The sequence below is a fragment of the Ambystoma mexicanum genome, chromosome 6q (assembly GCF_040938575.1).
Source record: "Ambystoma mexicanum isolate Mex_15411 chromosome 6q, UKY_AmexF1_1, whole genome shotgun sequence".
Classification (NCBI taxonomy): domain Eukaryota; kingdom Metazoa; phylum Chordata; class Amphibia; order Caudata; family Ambystomatidae; genus Ambystoma; species Ambystoma mexicanum.
Window position 1 is genome coordinate 1,601,935,937 of NC_090937.1, and position 14,788 is coordinate 1,601,950,724.

Genomic DNA, 14,788 nt, shown 5'->3' on the forward strand with positions numbered 1-14,788 from the left:
ATACATGGGAAGTTAGTAGAAAAGAACATTCTCTAGAAAACAATGTATGTGTTCATGAGGAAAGGGGAATTACTTGGTCAATGGCCTACGCTGTTTTGTATAGAATCAACGAATATTTATATATTTATAGTTTTTGCATTCCCAAGAATATTGCTTTGAAAAAGGATAACTTGATAATATAAAGGAAGAGAAACAAGTTACTGATGATATACAATACTGCATTGCTGAGAATGTACCTTGTGCAGAGATTGTGACAAGATCCATTTGTAAAAGTAATCCTTGCTTTCCACAACTGATTTGATTAGATGAACGATATTGAAAATTACAGATATAAGTGAGTACAATGTGAAGTATAATCTTTAGAAAAAAAGGGGAAAATAAATGGATCCAAATTTTAAAGTGAAGGTTATTGCATGGTGCTTTAGTTGTACCAGAAGAAACACGATCACAAAAACACACACATTTAGGAGATTTTCCAAAACATCAGATTTATTTTAGAAGGGCAATTGTGGTAATAAATTAGTATACTGGATTTAAATACAAATTCAAAGGCAACGAAGTAACATGTTCGAATTCCTGTAGTTTAATCAGCACAATAACTACGGTATGGATTGCATAACCTTAGAAAAGATAAATACATATAGAACACATATGTATAATTTGAATGAAAGCCTGGATGGGTTTAAAAGGCTGTTTTTCTCTTTCAACCCATATAATACATTGTCAGATTGATCATGTTGTAGCATGGTAGTGTTTAGCGGAGAAACAATGGTGATAGAATGTCAGCAACACAGAAGCAAGAAATATAAATAGACTGAGCAAAACATTTTACCTAGAACTTTCCAACCAAGTGCACACTGAGCATATTAACTTGTTCTGTGGATGGGACATGAGGAGAGCAATTCCTGCCTTAGTAACTTCCTTGGTGAATGTCTACTTACCAGAAACCTTTTCTCGCACCACATGGGATGGCGGGCACTCTCTCAGTCATTCTATACGATTTGAGAAAATGTAATCGGAAGATGAGAATAACACAGTCCAGCAAGGGCAGTATTCATCGCTTGAGCCACGGCAATATGTAAAGTGCAACACTTGCCAACGCTGTGGTGAATTTGTCACCTATGACACTATGTGTGAATAGAAGCCCCTTGCACGAGTATGGCAATGGGATCATGAACTAGTAGTAGCAGATTAACCTGCAACAGCCAGGATTTCAGAATGAGCATTAAAAGGGTGTACTCTAATGTGTGGCTAGCTTTTTGTTGTGTATTCCGTCTGGCCTATGCCAAGAGTAAACAGAAGTGACATGAAATTCTTAAAGAATAACATGGATCACATTCCTGCATTTCGAAAATTCAGTGGCAGGGACAGAATAATTTGCATTTAACAAACTAGACGAAATTCCTACCCTAAGATGGAATGCACTACACAACATCTGACTATGTATTTTAATAATGAGAAACAAATAGTACTAGAAGGCTTAATCCTATGCTGATAATATAAATTAGGGATGAGTCGGAAAGCGTGATAAAAGTGGGACAAAAATGTCCAACTTGTTATAAATGGTTTAGAATCTGCATATTGTCTGGGTTGTGCTTCTCCTTGGTGTCCTGAAGGCAGCATTTAACACCCAGGGTCAAATTTGAAAGCAGCTAAAATATCAGTTTTCAATCAGGGACGAGTCTAGGGAAGGCTAGCTTTGGCGCAGCAAGGCACAGGGAAATAGCAGATTAACGCTACAGTATAAAGTACAAACATCAGTTAACAAAGAATGGCAAACATTCTTGCAATGCCCCGAACATTATTATTTTTGCAAAGCTAACAATAAATGTTCTTGAAAAGAATATTAAAGCCGGATCAGAAGAGAAACCTCTAGGATTCTATGGCAAACACTGAAACCCCCCCTCCCCATGCCCGCAAACAAGCTTAAAGCCAGTATGTTCTGAATTCCTAGCCAATACTTTAGATGAACAGATTGAACCTTGCATCTGCCTTTTCTCAGACAGATATACTACTTCCTAACTTATAAACTTGGATGGGGTGGCAGACAAATGTAGTGGGCTCCATGAGTAGGTGTCATGGGGAAAGAAACTGATGATTCCAAAAGCTGTTACTCCTTGACACAACTTGTAACACAGACAATGCTTTGATCACTAGGGTTAACCCACCAACAACGTAAGAATGTCCAATTCACAGAAGCGAGATTCTGTGCTGTTAGGATACTCTCCGAGTGTGACAAGATTCATCAGTCGTCACTAGGGTTAACCCACTAACAGAGTAAGAATGTCCAATTCACAGAAGTGATATTCTGTGCTGTTGGGATACTCTCGGAGTCTGAGAAGATCCATCAGTTGTCACTAGGGTTAACCAACCAAAAACATAAGAATGTCCAATTCACAGAAGTGAGATTCTGTGCTGTTAGGATACTCTCTGCATCTAAGAAGATTCATCAGTCGTCACTGTTTCTTGGCGAATGTACTACTACAAATATTTTGAAAATCAAAAATTGATGTTGAATAAAAGAGAAAAAGATGAAACCGAAGAAACAATAAATGAGCAGGAATAAAGCTTTCCAACATGAACATATGGAGATAAGGAGTAGGGTGCAAGAGAACACGTATAAGGACAGATTAGAAGACTATAAGATCAGACTCTTCAAACTAAAAATTACTCCAGCCACAATATAACATCGTATCCAGCTCTATTTTTCTTCTCTGTGATCTTTCTCCAACCAGCAATGCTGATCCTTGCTCAATCAGCAGACGAGTCGCGTAATCAATGCTTTATTGAGAAAAACACGAGCACTGCATTTTCCTCTTTTACTGCTGCACCAAAGAAAAGATTCGCAGAAATCACTGGTAAGTATCTTTGTCGGTAACAAAATTGCGATTCTATTATTGCATTAATACCCAGGTATCTCTTGCCATTAGCCCCCAACATAAGTTGTAGCGTTCGAATAGGTCTTTTTTTGTGAAAGAAAAGGCTTACTAGGAGTGTGCAAACTGTTAAAAAAATAGTTATTAATACAAAAAGATGGTAACAAAGTAATTAGTAAAGGAAGCAAGAGCCCCTTTTTGATTTCCATGGTGGTGCAGAAAAAAGGAGGCAGGAGCCGAAGGGTGTGCAGAAAGGTAAAGTTGAACTGTAATCCGCTTTCTTTTAAAAGGTGATGGAGGAAGTGATGGAGGGAGCGAGCCTGAGCTGCAAGCAGCTTTCTCAGAACATGGGCTCATAATGGGAAATTCACGCCATGCTCCAGGAATCCTCAGACGCTGCTGAACCTGGCGTGGATTCTCATTTTTAAGCATGCAAGCAACATTTTGGCCGTCAATGTTGTGCAGTCGGGTTGAGAGGTTATTGCAAATCGAATTTAGGACCAGATTTAACAGTGTTATACGTGCAGGGCTGTTAATTCTATTAACATTGCATATGTCAGCCATTTATTCAGAGATGCAGGTGTGCTCACACATGCCAGGTCAGGTATTTGTCATCACCATGGACTTTGACAGTGTTGGGTCACCACGCTCTATAGCTGGACAACTGGACCTCAAACTAATTTGCTGTATGGCCACTGGTAAAGCTGCTTTTTCAGGCATGCGAGGAAGTAAGTGCAAAAAGGCAACCTAAGTAAGAGAGGAGGCAACGCCTGCACAACGAGGGGATCACATTCCGTGGAAATGTACATCAAACCTCCGTGTTTCAATATACTGATAGTGAATTGTAAAAAGGCTATAGATGGGACAGAACATTTAAACCTCAAGGACAGAATCAAACTGTGCAAAAAAATCCCTTGGCTTCAAGTAAAAGAATTGTCCATCTCAACATACGGTCTCCCCAGATGCAGCAGGCTGTTCTGACCATGGTTTGTATCAATATTTTATTGAGTCTTTAGGAGGATCTCCCAAGATGCAGGTCCATGTTGAGTACGCTATACATCTCGCACATCATGAAAACCATATTTTTCTCTGTTAAGAGATCAACCGGCCGTGCAGCTCATACAGTTGTTCTTGAGTTAGTACAAGCCGGTGAACTTGGCTGTGACCAGGCTGGCAAGGTAATATCACTTTGCCAATGTAAACACTATCTTCCCGCTTTTCTTCTTTGGCCTGTAAATAGGAGGAGATATATTATTTTACAAATGCATTTTATTACCTACAGGGAACTAAAATCCATTAATTCTTTTACACATTGAAGCAATTAGTGGTACTTCAGCAAATCAGAACAATCTTTCACAAATATGACATGCATTACTTACCATAAAAGCATTTCTGATGGTTGTATCTGCTTAGATTCACATGCTGTGCATAGTCTGACATCCAGTGGTCACTGCAGAGTATTGCATCTTGTTTTTCGAAAGTCGAAAAGGGGACATAGACCATAGGCGTGTCTGTAATACTATCCCTATTGTGACCAAAAATCCCTCACGCGTCGAGGTCCCTCTGTTTGTATTTTTCTGCCACGAGGGAGCCTTATCATTACCTGAGTGAGTACAGAATAGAGAGAAAGTAATAAGACGTCTATGTTCCTTCCAACCGAGCGGGGAGGAAGGGTGGGCGGGGTGGGCGCATGTGAATCTAAGCAGATACAACCATCAGAAATGCTTTTACGGTAAGTAATGCACGTCTTCTGATGTTTGTTAATCTGCTTAGAATCACATGCTGTGCATAGACTAGCGAGCAGTACCCGGAGTTGGAGGTGGATTGTGAGAAGGAACAGTAGAGAAAAGATGCCTTAGTACTGCTTGTCCCACCTGGGAATCAGATCTAGAATGGGCATCTAGACAGTAGTGTTTTGTAAAGGTGTGTACAGAAGGAACAAGTTACTTACCTGTAACTGTTGTTCTCCAGCATGGGTCTGGCATGGATTCACATGCTCATAAATATTCCCCGTCGTCAGGCTGGGAATCCTCGGTAAAGAAAAATCAGTATCAGTTTTGTTTCTGATCTGTCTTTCGTAGTAGTAACCAATCACTGATCTCTGCGTCATACTGACCACAGCCAATGACTGCCATCTCCCTAAGCCCCGCCTCTGGCAGCCATCTTCAGATTGGATTCTCACATTCCTCTTTCGTCTCTCCTTCTCTCCTTTTTTCCTAGATTTTTACGCTCGGTGTTACTTGTCCTGATTACAGTAGGACGCTTTAATTTTCACGTGTGGATGCATCTCCAAGTAGAACCACACCTACATGGGACTGACATCTTTTTAGAATAAAACTGGAACTCTCCCCGCCGCGGTGAAGTCCGGTGAACATACCCACAGGTTGGTCCTCCAGCAGCTCCAATATTGTATACAAATCAGATTTCTACTGATTTGGTTAATACTAATAGATCAATATCCCTGTTTTAATGTTAATTCAATCAAGCCAGCACTTTTGTGCTTTTTTAATAGAAAATGAGACAATTCCAGTTCTCAACCTTCTTTCCTGTTTTATTTCTTGTTTCTCTCTTGCTATCATACAGAGATCTCCAAACCTGAGGCCCAGACGAAGGCGTTCCATTCTTTAGCCGAAACGCCCCAAGGCCAAGCACAATCCGTGCACCATTGACCTGTACAACCTGATAGGGGGCCCCTCCCCCTGGCGTAGACCGATGGTTTTGGTCCTCTGACTCTTCAATTGATTTGTATACTTTGATTTAACCGTTTGCATCTTCTTGAATGCAGTGGGGTAATTCTAGCACCTGGCTGCATTGAGGGATGATGCAATCAGTGTTCCTTTTCCTATCTCCCTGGTTGACAGTGTATGAATCACGAGCAATTGTTTGTATCATACCAATTGGGTACCGCTCTGTTTGAATTTATTTCTTTACATTTGTGGGTTATCCATCTCTAGGTTAGACTTACTGACTAGCCTCTGTTCAAACATGGGGACCGAGTAATTGGTCAATACACTTATCGCAATTGTGTCAAAGAATAACGCAACCATTTTTTGAAACATATCAAAAAGCAAAACTGCATCTCTGTTTTTTGTTCAGTATGTACTTGTTTACTATTTCCTTTGCTTTACTGCACTATTGGATGTTACTAATCCCACCTACTGTGCAAACAATTAATAGTGTTGTATTCATGCCTTATTTCTCTGTTTAGGAATGAGACAGTTTTGGAGTGTATATCTATTTTCATTGTTGGTGAATTTGAAAAAACCAATAAATTGTATTTAAGTACTACTGAGCAGAAGTTATTTCCTAGCCTCTTAGGTTTGTTTTGGTTTGATGATTTAACAAGATATTTAAAGGGTATTGAGCTTACGTTTTGAAGCTCTGTGTCCAAGTTTCCTTGAAATAGTATGACTAAAACACTCCAACATTAGGAGAGTGTTGAAAAATATCTGTGGTTGGAGCCTTTCTTTGTTCCATATTGTTTCTTAGCCCTCTTTTCCTTCCACAGTAGGGGCTATCCCTTTAGTTATAAAATATCAAGCTACAGTTTTACTGTAATAGGGGTCTACGACTAGATTTCTCAAAACTTTGTTACAAGTGGACTACAGATCAGTACCATTTGAGAACATATTTGACCTGAGAGTTTGATACTCTCTGGAGCTGCCCACAGGCCACCTGGTGGGATTCGCCGAATTTCCTTCGCTCACGGGCACCTGTCCTATCTTTACCACTGGTGATATTAATTGTTTGCGGGGTTCTTTCCCCCGCTCAACCCATTGATCATGGATCACACATTAAGTTTTTCGGAAGACCAGATCAATACCATTATACTAGGCCCCTCCATGTTCAATATGCAGGGTGCCAAAGAACTAATTGCAACTACCTCCTCAGGAGAAGAACTATTGAAACTTAAGAAGAAATGCTTTCGCACTGAAGTTCATGGGCATTTTCTATGTGAATACCTTAGAGCCAGTTTGGTTCCATTTGGCCTACTGGTTAGGAATGAACCGGCTTTGTTTCTGGATGACCCTGAATATATGCTAGACTGTAGTAAAATTTCCACTAAATGCAGCAGGGATTTGATGGCCCTTACCATTACCACTGCAAGAAGAATTCCCACTAAAATACAGGGCGAATTGAAAAAAGAGGAAGAGAAATTTCTGACCAATACCAGCCTTGACAATGCTAGAGAGAAACTTAAAGAAATTAACACCACCATGGACCAATTTATGTCTGAAACATTGGAAAAAAAGCATAAGAAATTGGCAAAAGATATAAAAAACTTTAAATTGGAAACCGTATATCCATACCTTAATCCAGAATACAAAGAAAATAAAGAAAAAGAAAGGATGCAAAATCAGACGGCAGCATTCAAACAAAAAAGGAAATGGGTCTCGTTTAGTGATACATCCAGCTCTGGCTCAGGATCAAGCCATGGAAATCCTAACAGTTCCTTTGGCCCTCAGTTACCAGGTAGGAACATGCCCTTCCCTCCTCTCTCTCGACCACCGCCTTTTTTAGGCCAAGGGGGGCCCCAAGGACCGTATTGGGGCCCCCCACCAATGCCAATGTTCCAATACCCACCTTGGAGACCCAACAGAGCGAGACGGCGCAGCCGCCGCTATGTTCAAACCCCGTAGAGGAGATACCAGTGTTCAACTTATCAAACACTATCCTTACGAAGCCAGAACTCTCTGTTCTCTCCAAAGGATTATCCTTTGTACCTACCAATCCTACAGACTGGTTCATCCTGGATAAAGAACTCCAAGGGTTCTTTAGGACCATACGTCTTAAGATACACTTCCAGGATTCGGAATATGATGGTCAACTAGAAGATACTGGCCTACACCCCAAGTCCTCATTTACCCCAAGTGACAGCGACATCCCGGATGCGGTAAGAACATTTGAAAAATGCATTCGCAAAGAAGTAAATAAATTACAGAATAAGCCTTCGTCAATACGTCATAATCTGTCTAATGCAGAACGGAGGGCACTCAAAGAACGTGAGAACAATACTGAAATCATTATAAAGAGTGCCGACAAAGGTGGTGGGATTGTTGTTCAAAGTACCAGCCAATACAAACTAATGGTACTGACATTGCTGAATGATGCTACTAACTACAAAAGAATTAAAAAAGACCCCACATTGGACATCAAAAACACCATTCAAGAAATAACCAGCTTTGCTTTGGAACAAGATTGGATTACAGACAAAGAAGAAAAATACCTGAATACATCGGAGGGCAGAGTCCCAGCCTTTTATGCCCTCACCAAAATTCATAAGAATGCTATAAACCCCCCAGGGAGACCCATCGTCTCCGGGTGTGGTTCCATTTTGGAACCGATCTGTAAATTCATAGATCATTTCCTCAAACCACTGAGCCAGCTGACAAGAACATACCTAAGGGATACGATGGTCACTATCAATAAATTCGAGAACCTTCCCTTTAACCAACCAACAGATCTATTGGTCACCATGGATATTGCAGCACTTTATTCTAATATCCCGCAGGAAGCTGCTATAGAATGCATCAGGGACCATCTTACTCATCACCTGACAGACAAACGGGTTCCAGTCAATTTTATTGTTGAACTTCTGGAATTGGCCTTGACAAGGAACTACTTTACATTTAATGATGATTACTTTATACAGATCAACGGAACGGCCATGGGAGCTGCTTTTGCTCCGAGTCTGGCGATTATCTTCATGGCCAGTTACGAAGAAAAATATGTGTTTACATCACAGAACCCATACCTAAGCCACATTTCCAACTGGTTCAGGTATATAGATGACATCATCTTTATCTGGCATGGAACAACGTCAACACTCGATGAATTTCATAAATAGTTGAACCTTCGAACTAAAGAAATTCAATTTACTATGAACTACAGTCATGAAAATATCAACTTCCTCGATCTGAGAATAGAAGTTAAAGAAAACAGACTCTCTTGCAATCTATTCAGGAAAGAAACAGACCGGAACACGCTATTACATTACAATAGTAACCACCACAGTAACTTACGGAACAACTTGCCATATGGGCAATTCCTAAGGGTTCGACGTAACTGTACGGAAACAGACCAGTTCAAAGAACATGCAGCGGACCTTGAGCAGAGACTAAGAGCAAGAGGATACCCGAAGAAACTTGTAAGAAACACCAGTAAAAGAGCACTATACACTCCTCGTGAAAGCCTTCTTGCTCCCAAAGGCAGAAACATCGAAAAGGACAGACTAACATGTGTAACTACTTTTGGTCAGAATACCACAAAAATCCAGCAAATCATCAGGAAATTCTGGCCACTAATACAGTTGAGTCTGCCGAATGAAATACCACCCAGAATGGCACTCAAACGTGCCAAGAACCTTAAGGACCATCTAACCCATGCCCGCTTAAAGAAAACATCCAGGACAACCCTCTGGAATTTGAGGGATCTCTCGGGCCATCACCCATGCGGCCAATGTGTAGCGTGTAAATTTACCAAGAAAGTCAAAACGTTCAAGATTGGCAATAAAGTTTGGACACTGAGGCATTTTTCCAATTGTAAAACCATCAATGCAATATACCTGATTGAGTGTCCCTGTGGCCTAAGGTACGTGGGCCAGACACAAAGACCAGTTAATAAACGGATAAATGAACACTGTTCACGTATTCGGTGTAAAACACAGAATGCCCCCCTTGGTCTCCCCACTTCCTAGAGCAACGCCACAACCCTGATGATATGACCTGGTGGGTCATTGATAAACTGGAGAGTAACACTAACGTCAAAAATGCTCTGAAACACAAGGAAGCCTGGTGGATTTTCAGACTCCAGACACTGACACATGGCCTCAATGAGACAAAAGTGACTTGGGATTAAAATGTAACTAGAGACCTGTGCGGTCCCTTTTCAGGGATTGACCATACCCTCTAGACACAGTGTGCCTTGCCACCGTACAGGAATAGCAGACCATCCTTTTATTTAGATTCACTTAAGGAATTCTGTTATTGTACCACTGCCATGCCCAGTGATACACGCCTCTTCATTAGATGCTTTGTCTTCTCAAAGGAATAGCAGTCTACTCTTTCGTTTTGACGCACTATCAGAAGATTGAGATTTGACCACTGCTATACCAGTGCTTTATGTCTCCCTGGGGCAAACATAGCGGTAGCAGCCCGCCGCTCGACTTGCCCCTGCTATGCATAATATGCATCCGTTCGCACCTGGACGCTCCCAGATTTTGGGACATCACACATCGCTCCCCTATGTGTTTACAGAGCCGACAAGCTTTTGTTGGAAATGAATTACTTAGCTTCTTTTCTTGTGTGACTCCATTCGCACACGACACCACTCCGGCAGTTCGTACACACAAGTTTGCTACCATGACAACGGGAGCCTCTGACGCTAGACGCATGCGTGGGGTCCTATTTTCTTTCACTAACTTCCCATGCATGCGCAGTACATTAGTTCCGGGGAACAGCTCCACCGAGTGACCAGGATTAGCTCCGGCCATAACGGAGACAAACGTGCTATCTGTCTCCGTCCACCCGCTCTCAGGTAAGCGCTTCTACCCTTATAACGCAACCCGCCCCGTACATTGCTTTCACAGTAGGATGTCCCACGCTTCTGGTTACTTATCTGTCTACTTATATGTACTGACCCTGGCTTTCCTCTCTCTCTCTCTTCCGTACAGCTACTTTCCGAAATCTGGGAACCGTAGACAACCTATTCCACCCGGCAGCACACCAGTCCATCCAGACCCTGCTACTGCACCAGGGCCTGCGCCACCCAAAGAGGCACTTAAGGTACTACGCCCGGTGTCCTGTCTGTGTGCACTAACTGAATTGCGCTTTATACCAAGCCCTACTACAGGGTTGGACAAGAAGTAGAGGATGCGACATTGGGATTCTCACATTCCTCTTTCGTCTCTCCTTCTCTCCTTTTTTCCTAGATTTTTACGCTCGGTGTTACTTGTCCTGATTACAGTAGGACGCTTTAATTTTCACGTGTGGATGCATCTCCAAGTAGAACCACACCTACATGGGACTGACAGCTTTTTAGAATAAAACTGGAACTCTCCCCGCCGCGGTGAAGTCCGGTGAACATACCCACAGGCTGGTCCTCTAGCAGCTCCAATATTGTATACAAATCAGATTTCTACTGATTTGGTTAATACTAATAGATCAATATCCCTGTTTTAATGTTAATTCAATCAAGCCAGCACTTTTGTGCTTTTTTAATAGAAAATGAGACCCAATTCCAGTTCTCAACCTTCTTTCCCGTTTTATTTCTTGTTTCTCTCTTGCTATCATACAGAGATCTCCAAACCTGAGGCCCAGACGAAGGCGTTCCATTCTTTAGCCGAAACGCCCCAAGGCCAAGCACAATCCGTGCACCATTGACCTGTACAACCTGATAGGGGGCCCCTCCCCCTGGCGTAGACCGATGGTTTTGGTCCTCTGACTCTTCAATTGATTTGTATACTTTGATTTAACCGTTTGCATCTTCTTGAATGCAGTGGGGTAATTCTAGCACCTGGCTGCATTGAGGGATGATGCAATCAGTGTTCCTTTTCCTATCTCCCTGGTTGACAGTGTATGAATCACGAGCAATTGTTTGTATCATACCAATTGGGTACCGCTCTGTTTGAATTTATTTCTTTACATTTGTGGGTTATCCATCTCTAGGTTAGACTTACTGACTAGCCTCTGTTCAAACATGGGGACCGAGTAATTGGTTAGTACACTTATCGCAATTGTGTCAAAGAATAACGCAACCATTTTTTGAAACATATCAAAAAGCAAAACTGCATCTCTGTTTTTTGTTCAATATGTACTTGTTTACTATTTCCTTTGCTTTACTGCACTATTGGATGTTACTAATCCCACCTACTGTGCAAACAATTAATAGTGTTGTATTTATGCCTTATTTCTCTGTTTAGGAATGAGACAGTTTTGGAGTGTATATCTATTTTCATTGTTGGTGAATTTGAAAAAACCAATACATTGTATTTAAGTACTACTGAGCAGAAGTTATTTCCTAGCCTCTTAGCTTTGTTTTGGTTTGATGATTTAACAAGATATTTAAAGGGTATTGAGCTTACGTTTTGAAGCTCTGTGTCCAAGTTTCCTTGAAATAGTATGACTAAAACACTCCAACATTAGGAGAGTGTTGAAAAATATCTGTGGTTGGAGCCTTTCTTTGTTCCATATTGTTTCTTAGCCCTCTTTTCCTTCAACAGTAGGGGCTATTCCTTTAGTTATAAAAAATCTTCAGATTTGGTAGCACGTGAAGTGGCAGTATGACCAAGTGAAGAGCCGCAGAGGGGTAGGCGGGAGGGTTCGCATGTGAATACATGCCAGACCCATGCTGGAGAACAACAGTTACAGGTAAGTAACTTGCTCCTTCTCCAGCATGGGGTCTGGCATGGATTCACATGCTCATGAATAAAAGAATACATAGCAGTGCACACATGCACAACCACGGGAGGTGGCAAAGGCTCAACATTAAGCATTACATCCAAAACTCAACATTAAGCAATTCTTACCTCCTCACCAGGTCACCTTAGGAAAACAGGTTGCGCAGCACTGCTTGGCCGACCCTGGACTCCTCCCTGGAATCCCGATCGACGCAGTAGAATTTAGTGAAGGTGTGCGTCGACCTCCACGTAGCAGCCCTGCAGATGTCCAGCAAGGGCACACCAGATAGGAACGCCGTGGTGGCTGCGATCGCTCTGGTGGAATGGGCTCTCGGACGGCCAGGGAGCGGTCAGTTTGCCAACCGATGACAGTACATGATACATCCGGAGAGCCATCTGGAAATGGAAGCCTTCGAGAGAGCCTTCCCCTGATTGACAGGTCCAAAGTTCACAAAAAGTTGTGATGTCTTCCGAAAACTCTTCGTGCGGTCCACGTAGAACTTCAGCGCTCTAGCCACATCCAGCGAGTGCAAAGTCCTTTCAGCCGGCGATGAAGGCGACGGGAAGAAAACAGGCAACACCAAGGGTTCGTTGAGGTGGAAGTCCGACGGCACCTTGGGCATGAAGGAGGGGTGCGTCCTGAGCACTACCCTTGTGTTGTGAAAGGTCAAGTACCGGGGGCTTGCAGGAAAGGGCCTGGATCTCTCCCACCCGTCGTGCGGAGGTGATGGCCACAAGAAACGCTGTTTTCCACGACAAGAACTTCAACGGAGCTGAGTGCAGAGGCTCGAACGGAGGTCCCATGAGCTTGGTCAGCGCACCACATTGAGCTCCCACGCTGGGGCCGGTGCCTTCACCGGCGGGAACCATCTGAACAGTCCCTTCAAGAATTCTTTCACCAGACGATGAGACCACAAAGACGTCCGTCCCGTGGTTCTGGTGTATCGGGAGATCGCAGCAAGATGAATCTTGATGGAAGCGTGCGCCAGTCCAGCCTTGGCCAGCGTCAGCAGGTACGGCAGTACTTGAGGAGCCGTAATCCGTAGAGGGTTAATCTTCTGTGCGTGGCACCAGACAGAGAACCTCTTCCATTTGTGTCCGTAGCATTTAAGAGTTGAGGACGCCCTGGCCTTTGCAAGAACCTCTCTGCAGTCGGGCGGTATGTCGTAACCTCCAAACTAACGCTGCAGGAGCCAGGCCTGCAAATTCAGCGACTTCGGGTCGTGATGGAGGATGGCGCCTCCTTCCCTGGAGAGAATATCCGCGTCCACTGGCAGCTTGATTGACGGGGACGCTGACAAGTCCAGAAGGTCCGGGAACCATATCTGCCTCGGCCACGCAGGTGCGACGAGGATCATCCTGCACCGTGACCTCTTGAGCTGGTTGATGAGCCGGATCAGCAGCGGCAATGGAGGGAACACATATAGGAACAGGCCCTCCCAGGGGAACGAGAAAGCATCGCCCATGCTCCTCGGCTGGGGAAACCTGCTGGCGAACCTCCGGCACTTGGAGTTCGTCGCTGTCGCGAACAGATCGATCTGGGGTGTGCCCCACCGTCGGAAGAGGCGGTCCACTAGTTCCTGTCGTAGTTCCCACTCGTGGCACGAGCGCAGCTCTCTGCTGAGCGAGTCGGCGATGGTGTTTTTTATCCCTGCCAGATGAAACGGCACCAGAAACATCCCTTGGGCGACGGCCCAACGCCACAGATCCTGAGCCTCCTTGGACAGGGCTGGGGATCTGGTACCGCCCTGCTTCCTGATGTAGAACATGGTGGTGGTGTTGTCGGTGAAGATCCTCACCACCTTGCCCTTGAGGGACAGAAGAAAGGACCTGAGGGCCCAAAACACTGCACGGAGTTCCAGGACGTTGATATGGAGGGACTTCTCCGTCGGCAGCCAAAGGCCCCTCGCGTGCAGATTTTCGGTGTGCGCCCCCCACCCTTCCAGGGAGGCATCCGTGGTCACTGTCTTCTGGTGGCCCGGAGTCTGGAAGTCCATGCCCGCCGTCAGATGCGCGCGGGTGCCCCACCACTGGATCGCTCGTCGGAAGCTCTCGTCGAGTGTGATCCTGTCCTCTAAGCTGCCCGTCGTCTGGATCCAGCGAGCGTCCAGGAACTCCTGCAACGGGCGCATCCGAAGCCTGCACAGGCGGATGAGATAAATGCAAGAAGACATCATTCCGAGGAGGGATTTGATGGACCTCACCCTGGCCGCGTCCGCAACCAGCATCCGCTGCACCTTGCCCAAGATGGCCCTCGTCCTTTCCTCCGACGGAGAGGCCAGAAGCGCCACTGTGTCGAGTTTCGCTCCCAGAAACAGTGCGTCTTGCGCGGGCACCAGGTGGGACTTGGCGTAGTTTATGGAGAATCCCAGGCCCGTGAGTAGTTGGACGGTCCTCGCCGTGTGCTCCGCGGCGAGCTCCTTTGTCTTTGCTCGGATGAGCCAGTCGTCCAGGTAGGGGTAGACGTGGATCCCCTCCAGGCGCAACCGCGCCGCCACCGGTGCGAGGCACTTGG

General features: G+C 44.3%; 1 protein-coding gene across 6 annotated transcripts in view; it reads right to left on the reverse strand.

The window, feature by feature from the left end:
- Nucleotides 1–462: 462 nt before the first annotated feature.
- DCTN1 (dynactin subunit 1) overlaps nucleotides 463–14,788 on the reverse strand; it is a 1,327,898-nt gene continuing 1,313,572 nt past the window's right edge. For all 6 annotated transcript variants that reach the window (XM_069632341.1, XM_069632339.1, XM_069632344.1 and 3 more), the window contains one exon: nucleotides 463–4,106. In XM_069632341.1, coding sequence (XP_069488442.1) covers nucleotides 3,969–4,106 — 138 coding nt within the window. In that variant the 3' untranslated portion in view covers nucleotides 463–3,968. The remainder of the gene's footprint in view (nucleotides 4,107–14,788) is intronic.